The sequence below is a fragment of the Lepisosteus platostomus genome, chromosome 4 (assembly GCF_059453375.1).
Source record: "Lepisosteus platostomus isolate fLepPlt1 chromosome 4, fLepPlt1.hap1, whole genome shotgun sequence".
Lineage (NCBI taxonomy): Eukaryota > Metazoa > Chordata > Actinopteri > Semionotiformes > Lepisosteidae > Lepisosteus > Lepisosteus platostomus.
In genome coordinates, this window is record NC_142614.1 from 31482427 (window position 1) to 31502921 (window position 20495).

General features: G+C 36.0%; 1 protein-coding gene across 1 annotated transcript in view; it reads left to right on the plus strand.

Moving 5' to 3' along the window:
- The window catches only part of cntnap3 (contactin associated protein family member 3), a 370114-nt gene that overhangs the window by 190321 nt on the left and 159298 nt on the right, over positions 1 to 20495 (plus strand). The window contains exons 4-7 of the mRNA XM_088629389.1: positions 8699 to 8846; positions 11111 to 11314; positions 18751 to 18932; positions 19984 to 20127. Of these exons, the coding sequence (XP_088485515.1) occupies positions 8699 to 8846; positions 11111 to 11314; positions 18751 to 18932; positions 19984 to 20127 (678 nt within the window). The remainder of the gene's footprint in view (positions 1 to 8698; positions 8847 to 11110; positions 11315 to 18750; positions 18933 to 19983; positions 20128 to 20495) is intronic.

The window sequence follows — 20495 nt, forward strand, 5'->3', positions numbered from 1 at the left end:
TTATTAATTTGCTGGACAGAGCGGTGAACATTATTATGGATAAGACAAAGATAACGATCCTGATCAGTTTAGAAATCTGTGTACGTTGTAAGGTTTACTTCTTAAACTTTTAAAATACACGTTTCGAATAGAAAGAAATCATCTTCCTGGTACAGTATGTATAGCAAACCAGCACGTCTTTTTTCTCCAATCAGAGGGGTTAGACGCTCGGTTAAAAGCAAAGGAGATTGTCTGTTATAGTGGACATAAAAACAAGAGTTCGCTGGTATTATATCCTAGAAGACACAGACCGGCGCCAGACCGGCGCCAGACCGGAAGAATGCCCGCAGCGTAAAAGAAAATGCCTGATGAACTAGGGATTGGACAGTTTCCAAGTGCTTGTACAATCGATGGAAATGTTCAAATAAATGTGCAAAAGAAATAAACAAAATAATCATTTATTTCTTTATCATATTGGCTAGCTAATGTCCTCTCTTTGCTAGTTAGTGGCTGTGTTTCTGCGTTGGGTAGCAACGGGTGACTGTTCTCAGGTGGAAGATGTAAACAGCTTAATTTTCGTGTTAAATAATTTTTTAAAATTAAAATTCATTCTATACAGCAATCTCATATTTGGGTACTGTTTCATAAAACTTTCATGCTTAAAATGTTTAGGGAGAAATGGAAGACTGGTGTGTATTTTTTCTTTAAACTACCAAGACCAGCCATACACAGTACAGTTTACGTACATACAGTAATGTTTATGTTCCTAAATTAATATTGTTTATGACCTTATAAATATATTATGATGCGTAATGCTCCTCTTCTTTTTATGCTCAGCTACTAAAATTTCCCTTTAGTGGTAAAATTCCATATAAATATTCAAAACTAAGCAGATTAAAATGTGCACAGTAAAGACATTAAATGATTAAATCTTTTCACTACCAACCAATGCACCACGAGTGCCCCTGTCGGTCATTTTGGCCAGCCAATCACTTGTGGCTTGTGGGTAGATTACCGTACCGCGGGTTTGTACCGCACATTTTGAATGGCTGCATCTGTATTTGCTTCTTGGTATGAGTGCATGTGTGATATACCCAAAACGATGACATTTTAAACCCAGTTCAATCCGCCCAATTCATCGAATGAATTTTAATTTAAAAATATGTTCTTCTCAGTATAATATCCGATATCCAATACATATGGTGATGCTCAATAGTTTCTCACAATATTGTGAAATGCTTCTGTAAACTGGGCAGTTACTAAGTTGAATTTCCTTTGCTCTAATTTTTACTTTGAAAATGTTTGGTTTGGTAATATGTTCTTAATCTACTCCAAGTTGGGTAGTTTAAACTAAGACTCACGTTATAGTTAAGACAATATTTTGTCTTAATGCTAATTTATGTAACAATGGTTCTTAAAATATTGTAAGGCACGTTATGCCATTGATATATAAAATGGTGTATTAGATTTATTTAAAAACTATCATTAGTATTTTCCAGGACACCTGGGTGGCGGGGACACTAGCATAAAACAGTGATCCCAAGGTTGTTTCAGCGGAAAAAAATGACATTTGCTTGAGCACAGAATTTTGCAGCAACCTTCCAAGAACTTGGCATATTTTTTCCCTTACTAATGTATTTCAGATGCCCCTTTCAGTGGTCACAAAATGTTTCAGTGCTGAAAACCAGGGCAAACAACTAAAAATGGCAAACATATTTCTCTTTAAGAGATTCACTACCCTTTTTTGTTTGGAGCTAACTAATATCATAAAATGCATGTGGGTTATCCTATAGTAAGCAAAGTGTTACACATACAGTATTTTATTGAAAACTGTTAGGTACAGAAGCAGTTTCGTTTATATGTGAAATACTTTTGGAAAGTGACCTCATGCCACAACACCAAAGGTTCATGCTACTTACATGACTGGGCAAATATGTCCTTGATGAAGTCTGCGGTATACTAAAAGATGTTAAATTTAGTATGTTAAATATTAAATATTAAGTATGTGAATTATTGAAAATCTTATGTAGGAGAAAAAAAGTCCAACATAGGAGTTTATAGTCCTAATTAGGAGATTAAACATAATATCTGAGACAAAAAACTATTTGTTCCCTCATGGCACCATGATGCTGGAATGCAGAGCAAATAATCTTTATTAAAGACTAAGTTATAGTACATTTATAATTATATACAACATAAATATACATATTTATGTTCCAGTGAAAAGCTTAGCTCACAAAATGTTGTACTAGGATGATCCTCTATAGTTTACATTAACATGTAAACTCACATAAAAAAAAACCCTTTCCGTCCCCTGTTTATTGTCCTTGATGAATGAAGAAACACAAACTGTAAGAGCAATAATTAATTTATATAATAATCCAATAATAATTAATTCCCACCCAAGTCTGAATTATAACACTTTCTGGACCTAAGGCAATGACTGAATACTATGGAATGCATTTTTCAGGCCAACCTCCTTAAGACCCAAGAACAACAGATGTGCCTGTATAAAACACTGAGATTGTTTGGATCTGAAGGAAAGGTATTGGATTTAATCCTAACCTCTTCCGTTAACTTGGTTAGTTTGGCAAGGGCCCTTTGAGGTTACATGCTTTGTCCACTGGACCGCAGACAGGAAAAGCAGGTGTACCACATAAAGTTGTTGAAGGCTTGGCAAGAAGAGAACTGTGGGGGTTCTCATGTACCACTATGCTTAGGAAAGATCAACTCACAGGTGTCCCCTGTAATATGTGAGAATACAGATATATTTTTTTCTGTCCAGAATTCCTGTTTTAGGTACCCTATGTTGGCCATTGTCCATATGGGTCAGAGGACCCATTCAATGGCAGAGGTAATGTTGCAGAGGAGGCAGCTGTTGCTACAATACTAATACCTTTTGACTGCACTGCTCACAACTTAAACATGCACTTCTCTTCTAGCAGATGTGTGAGGTACTGTAGCTAGGAAAGGGTGAGTAACCCTGCACACTGGAGCTCTAGGTGACAATTCAAGAGCATATATGAGCAGAAGAAGAAAATACTGGAGGGTCTGACAGTAGGAAGTTGACCTAGAAGGAAGGTACAGCCTAACAAACTGTAGTTCAGAGCTGCTGATAGAAGCAGCCAGAGAGCTATTAGCTGAAGATAGAAACTGAAACAATATTTTTCTATTGATTTTTTAATTAAAAAATACATGTACTGCACTGCTGCAGCTTACCCCCTCTGTAAATCATTGCTCTAGAAATGTTTCCTTCATCATAGATTTAGCTATTATATTATATGTAAATCTTCTACTTCAACAATACATCAGATTTTAAGAATTGTTCCTTTTTTGTAGATATTTAGGGACTTTTTGGGGTATTTAATATATAAACATTGTGAAATTTGTTACTTGTATCTTATTTTGTCCATTTGTCAACTCATACAGCTTAAAGTTACACAACTGACTTTATTAAGCAGTGTTCAAGACAATCCGGTATTCAATAATATTCATGTTTGTGGACCGAAATCCATAACTATAATATTTTCTTGCCATAAATTATTTTTACATATAGTACAATGCCAATGTTCATTATCCTGTTGCAATACAAACTCCCATCAAATATTCTGTCAAGCACTGAAAAATAGGAGAACATGTATTGATATTACACATATTTCACTGAATTTTGGGATACTTTTACAGTGAAATTTGTTTAATACCTGCAGAAGTAGAAAAAAGACATCATCCCTTCACACATGTAGCGGCAATGCTTGTTAATAAGACAGAATTAAGTGTTCCTGTGCTTTCCCAAATGAGGCCCCATCTCTCTCTTCATCTCTGTGGTGCAGCCACAGAGAAGCTATTCATGCAGGCTGATTTAAGGTATCTTTTGATAAGGGACAGCTCCCAAATGGGGATGCACTTAGCTAAGCCTGGCTATCATGATCAATGGTCATCCATTGGCGCCTTTCTGTCTAGGGAGTGCCAGATGGACATCTGGACTGCAGTCCTAGGTGGCAGGAGTAAGTGACTCATATCTCACCTTGATCAACCAATCAGGGACTGGAAGGGCCAAGTAACCCACGTGGGACTCTGATGCCCATGGAACTTTTAGCCAATGAACGAGCTGAAATTCCTCCAGGTAAAAACAGGCAACACAGAGCTCCGAGACTATTCTGGACTATTCTAAAGACTTTTCCAGTAGGAGAATTCTAAGGAGAATTCCAGGGGTGTGAGACAATTCCGGGGCAGGACGGCCCAGGAGCAGAAGGCTCCCAAGGGCAGGACATTCTCGCAGCGCGACTCCTGACCATCCTGAGACTCAGCCCGGACAACCACGGAACGGCCAGTATGTCCGAGTGCCAGAACTTTCCTTTGTTCTAAGAGTCTAGAGCGGAGGTTGCCAGAGAGTAACCAGAGGATCCACCCAAGGTTAGCATCAGCAGCAAGCCTAGTGAACAGGTCGGAACTGTGGACAGCTGAATCACTATTCAGAACTAGCGCTTCATCAGGAACGAACCGGTCCTCTTCCTGACCTGTTGGGACCCACAGTCATCTTTTCTCCTGTGCACAAACTTTGCTAGTTAAAGCCAACACTAACTAGCCAGTCAGTGAGGATCATCAGCGCATCGTCGCAAGCCGCACAGCGCAGCCTGGCACGGAACCAGAGAGCACGGTTTGGACAGCTTAGAAGCCTGCAACTGCTTCTTTGTGCCCGCAGGAGATCTGAATCCCCAGAGATTGGATGAGTATTCAACTTCACTGCATTACTGCTTGAGAATTCAATTGTTATCCCAACCAGTTGATATCAATTTAATTCCTAAGAGTTATGTACTTGTTTTGAGTATCCAATGTAGAAGTTATAACCAAGTGCATTTACGAAACGGTCTAAATGAATGATATACTGAACGTATGTCCTCTTGATATATGTAACTCTTCGTAACTGACTGAATATATATCTTTTGTATTCTGATAACCCTCACGATAAGATCTGTTAGGTTTACATGCATATTCTATGTATTAATAAATGTATCCTCGTGTATTAGTACCTGTGTGTGTGCGTTGTTTGAGTTATGTCGCGTGGTTGGATTCTAAAGCCATTAAAAGAATCATTTTGTGACTTACGGCTACAATTAATAATTGTCCCAGGAAATGCCCAAACCCTACAGAACTGGTGCTTCGTGAGAGCACACTACACACATAACATGCCATTAGACAAATTCCACCATGTTGACCTCTGGATAAGAGGAACTTTTCCTTATAATACATTGCTAATTTCTTGGTAGATAAAGATTCCATTCTGGATTTGTCTGACCATAGAATTTGGTTTTTGTTCATCCGATTTTGTATCATCAATTACATGATTCATCTTTGCAGCTTAAAATCTTCTATCATTTGGAAAACAATGAAACATATATTCATGCTACTCCAACATACCCGTCTGCAAAGTCATTCATCATTAAACAATACTTGACAGAAGAGTTTGTGCCAATTACGGTTGTACAAGATCACACAATAACATTACAGCAAACCTTCAAACACTCAGTAGGTCACAGGGCTTGCTGATGTGTTGGAAAACTGATAGAGGCCTGGTTGATTTAAACATAAACTAACCTTGTGGTGCTGCCATTTTGTGAAATCTTTGTCATAGTATGATTTCTATTGTTTTCAACAACAGCCTGTATCTTGCTTTTCCATCCATTCATCCTTCCATTTTTTAATTCATTTTTATCCAGTACAGGGTCTCACAGGCAACTGGAACCTAAGTTGGAAAGGATCGGTTGCAAGAAGAGATACACTCTGGATGGGATATCAGATCATCACAGGGTACATACAGACATTCATACACTCACATCTCAGCAAACTATGAGACCAACAGCCTTGCCTGGCTGTACAGAATCTTCATAGTCCGATCAGCCCAGTTACGCAGTGCCTTCCCTGTTCATTTGTCTGCATCAGCCTGCACAATGAATTCCCCTTTTTAGCTATTTTCATTAGTCTGCACAGCACATTCCCTGTTCTGCAACCTCCAAAGGTTCTTAAATAAGAACCTTTCTTATATTCTTATTAACAGGGTAGTGTTAGTATACTATAGAATAAAAACAAAACTATCATAACTGTGTTTCTAGATATTATGTATTATTACATATTCTGTACATATATGTTTAAGATTAACAGTGAGAAATAGGTCTATTTTTTATTTTACTTGAATTGAATCTTAGACATTATAATTACCAAACAATGTTATTACATTTCTATAAAGGTTTAGAATCTCTATAGAACATATTCTTTAGATTACCACCTTGATGAAAGGATGACTCAAATTGTGTTAGGGATATCAAAGTTCCATTATCTAACCAAGGAAGACCAATGATTACAACCTGTCTTGCTCAGTGAAGACAAAGAAAGCAGTTAATTTTATGGCTAACTTCACATAGCACCCAACATAGCAAATACATAGCATTCAATTACTTTCTACTTCTCAATTAATTCAAAGAAGCAAGGTCCTCACTTCTAAGTGCAAAAGGTCTTCAAAACAATTCATGTTCAGTCGGAGCACACTTTCCCTTTGTTAATAGTTTATAAATGATTGTGGTGTCTGGGAACTTGAATGAACTTGAGGATGAAAAAAACAACTCAAAAATCACTTTATTTAATAAGAACATGTGGATGCTAATGGATCCACAACCAGATAAAGGTGATATTGTCATCATGTGCCATTAATACTGTCTAAAAAGATGATACTGTCTAGAGGTAATTATGTAAAACATCTCCTGGATAAAGATGCTACCTAAGTAGCTTGGATTCTAACAAAAAAACAGTTTGAGTCATCATGGAAACATAAAGAAAAACCTTGGAATTTATATAATCCCTGAAGTACTGTATAAATTTGCTGAAACTGTCAGAATGAAACCATGTACAGTGACTTTGATCTTCAAGATAATACAGTAGTACACAGGACTGTAAACAGCAGTATGAAATACTTCATTGAGAAAGAACATCATTCCTCAGGCAGCAGAAGACAGAACACTCCAGATAACAATCAGATCTTCTTACACACATATAGTTATGATGAAACATTTATACAGCAAGCCATTGCTGTTAGATTCAAGCATCAAAATGTGATTTGTATTTGCAAGAAGATTTAACGATGTGGAGAGAATTAACTGCAAGGAAGATGTAATATCAGTCTTAGGAATTGATCACATTTTTAACCCTGGGTTTCTGTTTTGTTTTGCCATATAGTGAATGCATAAAAATAGTCCACTTTTATAGCTTGTTGTTGGTAATGGCGTGAATTTGTGTATCTGGATAAATTAAGTGATGGTTTTGTGATTAAGGATTCCTTTGCGAAGTTAAACAAAGTAGGGAAGAAGGGTTATTTTAACAATTGCCACTCCCAAGATTCTGACTGATTTGATTCCCCTCATTTAGCTGAAATGGATAAAGAAATCTTGCAGTAGTTATATGTATTGGAAGGCACTATGTTTTATTAACAGACACTCAGACTCAAACCTGTATCGTACAGTGATATACAATAGACGTGGGTATTGTCATTCCCATTAAACAATGTGCTTATTGCGCAAATCCTGCTAAACTAGAAGCATTGGAGAAGGTGATAAACTGTACATTATTTACTGGAGCGCAATTGAGTTCAAAGAAGGAAGTCCGTGAAGCCCCTGTTTGTTGGTACCAAACATTGATGAAACATCAATGTTCTGTACAGATTACAAAAAAGTGAATGCTGAAACTCCACCTGACATCGTATGTACTCTTTAACCATAATCAAGGACTGATGTGCTGTTCCCTTTTGTAACAGGGTTATTCGCTGAAATATTTCAATATGTTATCATGGATTATATTATAAACTGACTTCCTCAATTCTAGATTTCTATATTTTTGCACAGCAAACTAGTTTGCAGTAAAACAAACTTTTAATCTGAATAGTTTACATTTATTTACATACTTGAACCTATTTAAGGACCTGAAAAGAGATCCACATTTTAAAAACAGAGATTCAATGTAAAAAAATGAATAAATTACAATATAAGGAGAGGAGAAATAATAGAACTGCAGAGATCAAGATGCTTTACAAAATATCTGCACCACTGGATTCCTCCCTGATGAATCATTAAAATATTGGGTATTAGACACTGAATGGGTTTAGACTAAATTCGGGGAAAAAATACTTATTCGTTTTATACTTGGATTTGTGAAACTATTTAAATTTTAATTTTTATCAGGAACAAAATATTGTCTCCTTTATAGCATCAGGTTGGGTGCAGGATCACCTGTGGAGAACTAATTTATGAATACAGTTTTACTTCATCTTCTAAATGTTTCTGTCTACTTATGAGTGTAATATGTTGGTTATTATTGGAAATACAATTGGAAATATTGTGTGTAATACATTGGAATTTAAGACCTTGTTTCAATTGTAAATAATGTATTTCCTATTGATTATTCTACCACCAAACTGTTACTGGAAAATGCAAGAAGCTATGTGACCTTGCTTGGTATTTCCTGATTAGTGTGAATGTATTATTATTTAACCTTTATAATTGTCTTGTATTCAAGCTAGTGTCAGGACTATTATTTGTATTTAATGTTTTAATACTTAGCTATTCTTCTATTCTTTAACCTGGGAGTTTTAGTACTAACATCATACAAATTAAAGGAACAATAAAGAAAAGTGTTAATATTTTGTTTTTAGACTGTATTATTTTCTTTCCTTTAGGCATTTTATGGAAATACTAATGCAGACAGTGTTGTCCAATACAAACTTCAGAAGCCTGTTATAGCAAGATTCCTGCGATTTGTTCCTCTTGACTGGAATTCAAATGGGAGAATTGGCATGAGAGTTGAGATTTACGGATGTTTATACAGTAAGTAATCATACAGCTTAACAACCTATATAAAAACCTATATAAACCAATATATTCTAATCTGCTATCAGACACTGTGGATTCTTTTTTGGAATGCAAATGTCTTGTTATTTCCTCCTAAACGGAATCTCATTACTTAAGCCCAAGATTCTTTATTGTTTTGTATCCTTTCATATTTAAAGGCTTAATCTGAATGTGAATCTTCCTGGTCACATACATTTTGATTTTGGTATGAGTTACTGAGACATTCCAGGCTGGCATTCACAACTACTTTGGTATTCACATGAACAGTTCATGTTAGAATGAAAATGATTGTAGAGAGCCCATCTAACAAATCATAGTAGTCTGTTACTTGAACTGCATTAGAAAGATTAGTTTTGTTTATAAAAATAATGGACTTGGAATACAAGAACAGATTTGGATGTATTACAGGGCCCTATATTTCCCCAAGGAACAAAATACATTATATAGCAGAATGAGTTATGGAATGGATAATGTGTGTCACTTACATAAAAATTCTAATATTATTATATTGTAATCATAATAGCATTTCAAAGTGCAAAGTCATATTTATCCAAAATAATTAACTGAATTCTAGAAAAAAATTGTCACATTTATTCACACCCCTAAGTGTTATGTAAATAAGTTTCAACAACAAATCAACAATAATATTCTTCTCTTTAGAATTCCAAAGGAAGCCTCCAGAGCTATATAGAGGTCTCTGTAGGCTTCTCGGTTTTCTGGGGTATAATAGGAAGTAATGCATGGAAAACATCCAGTGCAAACTTGCATTATTATCATGGTTAAAGTCAAAGAGCTCTCTGGAGACTACAGACAAATGGTCATTGAGCTCTATAATGAAATGCGATGCCTATAAAAGACTACAAAATCTAAATCTACCACTTTCCAGTGCAGAGTCCATTTTATGTAATTTAAGTTTATGAAATTAATGGTAACCCTGAAGACAGGATGCAAGTGTGTCTTGCCACCACAGGCTTTGAAACAAGTAGTGTGGAAGAAACAGTTGGAGATCTTTAATATGCTTCTGGATCCAAAGTGTTGAAAACTACTTTTTGAATGTGGCATCCATAGCTGGGTTGCAAGTTAGAACCTTTTTAAAGGGCAAACCACAAAATGAGGTTAATCAAACCTGCCAAAATAATTTCAGTGACAAAGGTTCTGTAAGACTTAGAGTAATTCTTCATGGAGGGATGTCCAAAGATATTCTCTCTGAAGTTCCAGAACCTGCAGAAGGACTCAGGGGTGTGTTTTCTGGGCTTACATTAATGATTAATGACAAATATGACTTTGTTCTTTGCAATTATATTAATATTACTGTAACATTTATATAATTTTTTTAACAAGAACCATTATCGAAATTGTATATCTCTCATTGATTTTATGTTCATTGTTTCTGTTTCACAATAACTTACATACAATCAATTTCTTAAATTATCTTTACAATCACAAGCCTTTTTTTCACAACAAGAGTAGTATGGGGGTGGGGCAAAAACAGGTTTCAGCAGACTGTCAGTTGCAGTCACTTCAATTCAGGCCTGGCTGGTATAAAAAATGGACAGTAACTAAAGCCTTTAAAAGTACAAAATACATATATAATGTAGTTGTTGTCTGAGATGAAAATTGTATGTATAAGTTTTAAAATAGATGGATTATTTTATAATATCATATTGCATTTTTTAACATGGAGTTTTTCCTTCAATGTATAATCTCATTTTTATTTATGTATAGTGCATTGAATTTCAAAATCTAAAAACACCAGCAGTACACTTTGGATTATACATCATTTCAATGTCTATGATGTGCATATTTGTGTCTATGTGAGCTCTGCAATGGATTGGCATCCCATTCCAGGGTATACCCTGCCATGTGCCCATTAGGCTGCAGCTAACCCCACAGCCCTGAACTGGATTAAGTGGTTAAAGAATACAGTAGATTGATATATAGTCCAATACATGATCTTGTTATCTGTAGCCTGATAATCTTGATCTATAATATAAAAACAATTAACATAAAAGCAGTTTTATATTTGCTGAGTGTGCTCTGGTATGTTTCTAATACACTTTACATTTTCAGAAACCTCAGATGAAAACTGACACACTTTTTGGTATCTTCAACTACCATGTTGTTTTTTTACAAAATACAGTTCAAAAGCTGCTGTTAAATGCATATTTATTTAATACTATGCTTAGTTCATTTGCTGTTGCATTGTATAAAATTCTTATTATATTTGTAATTTTTTGCAGAGTCAGATGTGGCATATTTTGATGGCAGCAGCTCATTACTCTACAAGTCTGATCAAAAGTCAAGTCAAACAATGAAAGATGTCATCACACTGAAGTTTAAAACCATGCAGAATAGTGGAATTATTTTAAAGAGCAAAGGACAATATCGGGACAGTGTATCATTGGAACTAAATAAAGGAAAATTGTTTCTTCACTTCAGTACAGGTAAAAATATAGCATTTATTCTTTCTTATTCTTACTCATTATAATGCAAATTATTCCAGTTCTGAAAATTTTAATACATTACAATGCATTTATAACAATTACATACATACTACAATTTTATCCCTATTTTAGTTAAATTCAGTAAGTTCAGTAAAATAATTGCAAAAAAGTAAGAAAGCAGAATTTGGTTGACACCACCTGTTTGTTATATCTTTAGTATCACCCTGTGGATTTTTTTTTATAATATCATATTAATACACTCCAGGTTGATCCAGGACACTCTCCACTACAGAGTGACAATATGTTTAAAATTAATACCTGTTTTTATCAAAACCTTGTGTTGAGCCTCTGCTTTAATGGTGTGCTTGGTGGTGATACGGTTCACTACAAATTCAGTGTCCCAAGGAATAAGTTGCAGTGAGACAACTGTATCATGATAAATAGGCCCATTAAGTCAAAACTATGTTTCCACTGGGACTTTTTTTCTCATACAGTCCTCTTGTCTATGATTTTAATGTCTTCAGGTTAGGGATAAAATGAAACATATGGTTACAAAATGAACTTGTGAATAACTTAAATATTTCAGTTATTGTACAAGAAAAGCAACATATTACAACACAAATCAGGAACCAAATAGTGTAAAATAATTGAAATTACCAGATGTTTCTAAATAACAACATAAACAGTAAAATATATAGCTTTAGCATGATATGCATGAATTATTTTCATAGTTTAATGTGAAGAACAATAAACCTGTAAACATTACAGAAATTAAAGGATTAAATTAGATTTATATATAATACTGTTAGCTAAAACACAGTTCTTGTGAAACAGGTAATCAAAAGAACTTTGGATTATAATTTTATATTTTAGATTTTGAATGCATGCACTTGTTAGTGAGTTTTCTTTTTTAAAGTGTCATATTTACATTACAGATTTATAAAACATTACTGAAAACATCCACATTAATACTATTATGTCTCAGAATCACCATGAATGGACAGCTAAAATGGGCAGTTTGCTTTTCTAAGGTTATAAAAGCTAACAATAGGTATACCTAGGGTATACTTGCTATAAAACACAGTTAGATGTCTCAGAGCAATAGCTTGATTGCAGAAATGTCCTGGCAATCACTGCTGTACAAGCTGTAAGTAGCAGGAGATTTAGAGAATATCCTTGGGTTTCATTTCAGAAGCTCCTAAAAGCTAAAGTTGTCAGACATTTCTGCCTCAACAAACAAGCAACTTTAGAATCATTTGAAGAGTTAGTAGGGGGTTTGAGAACAACACAAACCACATTTATGCTGTCCCTGTGGCAGTGAACTGCTGCTCAAAGATAACAAATCCAGAAGAAAAACATTTTTATATCACCTAGTCCCCAAAAGATATTATACTTTTGTTGACCATTATTGGCAGGATATACTTTTACTTTTCTTTTAGAAAAAATATGTAGATATTTTCTTTAAAAATGTGTTCTTATAAAAAGAATTTGTTTTATATCTTTTAAGCATTTTTTGTTACCAAGAGTATACAATTTATTGTTGCTTCATTGTTTTTCGTGTGTTTGTGTTCTGGGACTATTTGGCACACGTGGAAAAATGTGGTACAACTTTAATTCCTTGGTGCTATGTAAACCTGTATCAGGACTGATGTGGACAGGTTTCACAGATGTCTGCTCTTTATTGTGCATGTCTTAGAACTGACACAGAATGGCAGAAACCCACCAAGGCATATAAGCAGAACAGCATCATAAACATAAGTGGGTGCTGTATGCAACATAACATTCCCCCCCTCAGAAAACGTCAAGAACACACCTTTTCCAGTCAATAAAGAGTAGCTTTTTTTAAAAAAAAGGACTGCTGGAAGTAGTACAGGCAAACACAACCAAAAATATATTAAAGGTTAGTGATAAAGGCGTTAAACTAGGCTGGTCTAGACTCTGGCTGGCCATGGAGAAGGGGCTGTGGGCTGGCCCTATAAGGAAGCTTACCTCGCCTGGCAGTCCAGCAGGGTTATATTCATTCAGTTACGAAGAGTTACACATATCAAGAGGGACATACGTTCAGTATATCATTCATTTAGACCGTTTCGTAAATGAACTTGGTTACAACTTCTACACCAGATACTCAAAACAAGTACATAACTCTTAGGAATTAAATTGATATCAACTGGTTGGGATAACAATTGAATTCTCGAACTGTAATGCAGTGAAGTTGAATACTCATCCAATCTCTGGGGATTCAGATCTTCTGGAGGCACAAAGAAACAGTTGCAGGCTTGTTGCTGTCCAATTCGCGCTCTCTGGCTCGGTGCCAGGCCATGCTGTGCGGCTTGCAATGGTGCGCTGCTGATGCTCTCTGAAAACCGGCTAGTTAGTTTTGGCTGAAACTAGCAAGAGTTTGTGCACAGGAGAAAAGTGACCGTGGGTCCCAGCGGGTCAGGAAGAGGACCGGTTCGTTCCTGTTGAAGCTAGTTCTGAATACTGATTCAGCTGTCCACAGTTCCGACCTGTTCATGAGGCTTGCTGCTGATGCTAACCTCGGGTGGATCCTTTGGTTACGCTGGCAACCTCCGCTCTCGACTCTCGAGAACAAAGGAAAGTTTTGGCACTCAGACACACTGGCCGTTATGTGGTGGTCCGGGCTGAGTCTCAGGATGGTCAGGGGGCGCGCTGCAAGAATGTCCTGTCCTTAGGAACTGTTCTGCTCCTGGGCCGTCCTGCCCTGGAGTTGTTCTTTTTGGAATTGTTCTCGGAATTGTCCCTCAGGCTCTCTGTGTTGCCTGTTTTTACCTGGAGGAACTTCAGCTCGTTCATTGGCTGAAAGTTTAATGGGCATCAGAGACCCACGTGGGTTACTCGGCCCTACCAGTCCCTGATTGGTTGATCAAGGTGAGATATGAGTCAATTACTCCAGACACTTAGGAATGCAGTCCAGATGTCCATCTGGCACTCCCTAGACCCCTAGTGCCAGATGCTTTTTTCCCAGGCATCCAGCACATTTCTGAGGTCAAGTGCAGTCCAGTAAGTCTCAAAAGACTCTGGCCAGAAAGTCCAGGGCACTGATGGCTTGCCGGGTAAAGCAAGGAAGAGGGAAGGCGGTGAGAGTGAAAGCTCCATCTTTGTTGCCTGTGTTACACCGTGGAAAACCAGGGACTGAGGTGGACAGGTTTTGCAGATGTTTGCTCTTTATTGTGCATGTCTTAGTACTGACACATGTCTTAGAATGGCAAAAACCTGCCCAAAACTTAAGTGTTATAATGCAGTAACCCTAAAATATAACATTTAACATAACTTTAACATAAACGGGCACTATGTGCGACAAAACAAATACACATTTTTAGAAGTATAACCACAAACACAAACATTCCAGGACCTTTAATTTCTTCTGTTGTTGAAAGAGATTTCTTATATAGCCTTGTATTATAGCCATTTGATCCATCAACTTCTTAACTTCTTACTGTCCTTTTTTATAAACAAATCACTACATCAGCAATTCAAAAGTGTTATAGACACTGTACTATATAAACTACATATATACATATATATATAATTTTAGGAATATTTGTGCAGAAATAAATAAAATGTGCTCTGATGGGTGCCATTGAAAAAGTTTGATTTAGTTTCATTACACTATAAAATACAGAATCAAAGAGGAGTCTTTGTTGTTTAGGGTTGGGCAACCCTGGTACACTTATTTAAGTTGATCTAGCAGTTCTGGGGCTCTGGGTTCATTTCCTGGCGTACTATCTGTGTGGTGTTTGTATGATCTCCCTGTGTTTGTGTTGCTTTCCTCCAAGATCTCCGGTTTCTACCGACAGCCAAAAGACAAACTGATAAGTTAATTGGCTTTCAGTAAAACTGGCCCTGGTGTGAGTGTGTGTATCTGTCTGTATATGTCCTGTGATGGACTGGCATCATATTCAGCGTGTATCCTGCCTTTACCTGTTACATGCCAGGATAGGCTCTGGCTCGCCCATTACCCTATATTGGATAAAGAAGTTAGAAAATGGATGGAAGATTGTAGAGTAATTTTCTTGCTTAATATGCATACAGAACACCCAGATTAACCTAGAAAATTAATAAGGTTACGAATTAAAAAAGGACAGTCAACCCAACTAGCCTTTATGGTAATAGCCAATTGATGTGAAGACCCCTTTACGCTCCGAGTGACCTCTGGAGGGCACCAGGTAGTCTATTATTAGCATTAGGATGCGTGTCTCATTTCATCCTTTTTAACAAAAAAAAACACAAAACCTTTACAGAAAACCTCATATCAATCGAATATAGACAACTGGAGCTTCACAAAACAGTTTTCAGAACTGAAATCCATCAAGGAAATCAATCACAGTAATACTGTTTATCTGATGATGCACTTCAGCAAACTTCCAAAGTTTGTCAATAAGTAGTGAATAAGCCAGCAAAAGATGACCACAAAAGTAAAAACCAGTAAAACATCATATATCCCATGTTTGGAAGTAAGTTATATATCCATAAAATGCTAGCCTGACCCATCTCCAGACCTGGAGATGACTGAAAGTTATTGGCTATTGGAATCGAATTTTGACGCTGACACTGTCATTCATTGTGTTTTCAACTACTCAGAGCCCTTAGGGCAATGGTTCTCAAACTTTTTGGACCAAGTACCACCCCTGATCAAATCAAAGTATCCAAGTAGTTCAGGTGGGTAGCTGCGTCAGCATGCGTAGACTGCAAAGGAACAAGTAATAGGTTTATTCCATGCTGAAAAAAAAAGAAAGAAAACACAACGTTTCGGCCGTTGAGCCTTCTTCAGGTCCATGGCCGAAATATTGTGTTTTATTTCTTCTTTTTTCAGCATGAAATAAACCTATTACTTGTTCCAAAGTATCCAAGTACCACCTACATCTTCTCATAGGAACCACAGAAAATCTCAATGACCAACATGACCGCACGCATGCACACACTCACACACACATATAATAAAAATAGCACTGAGCAGTTAGTTAATTTGGATCGTACCGCTTGCTAACACTAGCAGTGCTGTCTGTGTCAGGTTCAGCAGAAGAGCTAGTCTTGGTGGCTGATAGGGTTCTCATACATCTGGATTTTCCTGGCCATGTCCTCTATTTTGATCCTTATATTATCTTTGTCCAGGGGGAATTTTTAAATATAAATATATAAATGTCCAGGATTTTGATCTCATTTTTTTCACCATGAAGAATAATTAACAAAAGTTATAAAGATAAAAAGAGAGAGAATTTCTTAACTTTCTCGCTTCGCGACCTACAGTACGTTGTTATTCAGTTTTCATCCTGTAAATGTACGATTATGTCATGAGAGAGTAAAATCCGGCATCAATATCAGTGTCTTTACTCAGTCTGTGCAGTGCAGAAATATTCCCTCGAAAGGTTCCCTATTTTGTTTCTCGTTTTCCTACCCTCAAACACAATGCAAAAAAGTGAAAGTGCAAATTCACAGCAGAACTAAAAAATAAATTACCGTGTTTTTGAAGTGGCACAGAAGACTGGGAAGCTGAATGTTTGGTATGTTAGCCTGGAACTTTTGTCTCTGTGGCAAATAAAGTTGTACTTGACTTGCAAGCTCATGTTGACTCAGACAAACACAAAAAGGAGTTTGTCAACCATATTAACAGATTCTTTTATAAAATCTGGCAGCAAAACAGAGGATGCTGTTATTGCAGCAGTGGGGACTTAGGCATTTCACACAGTTAAACATCATCACATCACACTTACTTTACCAAAGAACATAAAATGTGGGATATTTTGAAAACCCTCTCCATCCCGACCCCCTTCCCAGATAGGGCAAAAGGAACATTGAGGACATTGGTGTCCTCTTTTTTTTATGTACAAATATGGTAACCCTAGTGGCTGATGTATAGTCCTCCTCATTCTCAATTGGTGTGCGTGATCTATCGGAGCTGGCATCAGTACTTTTGGTGTCTATTCCTTTCAGCCAAGACATAATACTTGATTTTTGCAAGGTATTCATTTTCGATCACTTGTTCTTTTGGTGAATGTGGCGCAAAGCTGTATCTCTGAAAGCTCAAGAGGATCACGATCACTCAAGTATTAGCGCACTGTATCAACGTACTAAGTACGTAGGCTGCGTATTTGACACATAAACTAATTTTATTAAAATAGAAAAAAATATGAAAACCCGTCTTAGGCTTTCTAAAACCGATTAAGTAAATTACAGATGAAAAATGTACATAATTTTTAATAATTCAATTTTTAATTCCCAATTTTTCAGTGCACGCAACAAATTTTCAGGGTCATCTGGCATATCACCTGGGGGCGCTCTGTAGTACCATAGTTTGAGAACCACTGCCTTAGGGGATGGAACTTCTTCAGGAAGTCTTTGGCTGCCTTTTGCCTGCATTCCAGCTGTCAATCATTGACACAGAAGGGGTAATCAATCAGTGGTCATTGTTTTACAACTGAAGGCCACTCTTCACTTTTTTTTCAATGCCTAACAGCAGTGCCTAGAGGCGTTTTATACCACTTGCAATAGGGTTTTCCCTATTTTTCTTGGCTTTCCAATAACTTTTATAAATTTTTTGGGGTGGTGAAAAATTTCATTCCAGGTCCAGTCTTGAAAAAATTATGTAAAAATTTTTCGAATTCATGAATTTGTCCCACATTTTTATTCAAGCTTGAAGACACCTCAGAGAAGTCCTACAAGTTTTTTGAAGAACCCTAGCAGGCCTAGAAATGGAAAGATTTGACCTCTGAAAACCAAAAAACAATTTTGCCTGCTGTTTTTTGGGGATTTTTTACATATCTTTGTCTGCTGAGTGGACACATAAAGAGATAAAAGTAATCACACTGAAAGCCAAGGGGGTTAGTTTCAATTTAATAATAATAATAATAATAATAATAATAATAATAATAATAATAATAATAATAATTGCTTACACTTATATAGCGCTTTTCTGGACACTCCACTCAAAGCACTTCACAGGTAATGGGGACTCCCCTCCACCACCACCAATGTGCAGCATCCACCTGGATCCACCTGGATTTTAAGACCTGAACCAGGCTTCTGCTATGTTCTGTTGCAGAGATAAAACTAAATATTTAAGGGGAGAGAATTCCAGGCGAAAATGGATGTAGGAGGTACTAGAATATATGTCATTTATTGAAAGTGCCTCCTTTTCTTGATTTCAAATTCATTTCCGTATTGTTTTAACTTGTGTCCTTCGGTTCATGTTTATTTGGAAGAAGTCCACTGGTTAAACTTTGTCAATACCATTAAGGATTTCAACACATTGAAGACACGTGTTAATAAAAATGTTACACTGCTGTAATCTAAGGTTAACTTACTCTATTTACTTACCCTATGGCCTGGCTATCTTTCTTGATCTTTCTTGATTGAGCCAACAGAAAGAGAAAAATAATATACATCTTGTAATTGTGTTACTATTTTATTTGTTGCAGGCCAATCAACATCCATTTCTGCAGACAATACAGTGGTGACACTTGGAAGTCTACTGGATGACCAGCACTGGCACTCTGTTGTCATTGAACGTATTAACAAGCATATAAATTTCACTGTGGACAAAAGTACACAGCAGTTTGAAATTAAAGGAGACTTTAGCCATTTAAGTATTAACAATGAGGTGTGATGTTTTGATCTATTCTTATATTTTCACCAAATGTAACAACACAAAATCACTTTCTAACAAATCATTCAGAGTGTAATGCATTCAGAAAAAAGAATGGCTTACGTTGTGTAATGTAACTCTGTTTTTACTTCCTCATTTTGAATTACATTATACTTGTCTAGCATTTATTGATTTGGTTATCAAACACTGGTGAAAACTAAAAAACTGTTTATATCACACTTTTTATTCTTACCCCAACTTTGCCATTTCAAAGTAATCTCAATGACAGCATCGCAATCAAAAGAGCAATAGAAACATGAGGAAATTAATAACACTCTAATTAATGTACTGAAGAAGTAAGATGCATTTATTGTTATAGACTTCTTCTATTTCACTGATAGTTATGTGTAAAGAATTGTTATCTTAATGGACTTCAGAAATATTAAATTAATATTTTTTACTAAATATAAGTATTGTTTAAGCCTTTTTAGCATAGTATGATAACATCCTGCTAACTTCTAACATTTTAATATTGTTTAAATGCAAATAATTAAGATTTTTCTGTATTTCTACACATTAACTACTGAGGTGAGCCTTTTTGATCTTTTGTGAAATATACAATTTTATCACCTGTCCAATACAGAATATATCAAGAATACTCCACATACCAGGCTTATTGTTTTTCTGGTAACATGGAATTGGCTTTGAAAACATGCAACTCCAAGACTCCAACAAGCCCATCACCTTGCCATCAACATTAGTCCTAGATGGAATGCCCCCCACACAATTTTTGAACAAAATATGTGACTCCTATTTTTAAAGAGGCCTAAGCCATGATACATATCTTAGGTTTTGCACTCTCTTTAAAAGTGTGACAAATATTAGAGATGTTCATAACATTACTGTATATGTACTGTATTTGTTTCTGATATTGCTATTCATTACTTTTTGGGGTAGCTAAAGGAAACGTTGTATTAAAAATATTTTTTTCTAAATGTTGAACAATGAAAGAAACGTTTGCTTTTTAGAAGTCTTACATTTTATTGTTTACATATTGTTTCATAAGCTTAGCTTTGGAGGTGTTCCGGGTCATGGAAAATCAGGAACATTTTTGAAGGAATACTTTCAAGGATGCTTGGAGAATCTGTGTTACAATGGAGTGAATATCATAGAACTGGCTGCCAAAAAGAGATCTCAGATACTTATTATGGTAAGTGTTTGCATTCTGTGTACAGAAACATAAAACAATGGGTTTCTAGGTGAAAGTCTGATAAATAGAATGCATAGGAGTTAGATAATTTACATAACGCTTTAATGATATTTGCATTATGTAATGTATTTAAGAAGACTAACTTAAAACATATAATATTAGGAAAAATCTGTCTACACTTCATAAAGTTGTACAGCATGGCTATTTCAATACTGTACAAATCCAGTATATATTCTTCACACAACCATAATATTACATATGTGTATTTACTTGCTGGCTGAAGGGCATAAAACATCTTAAGTTTGAACACATTTTCACACCTGATTTAGAGCCAAGACAAAGCAAACTATTTGTAGCTGTATGCTTAA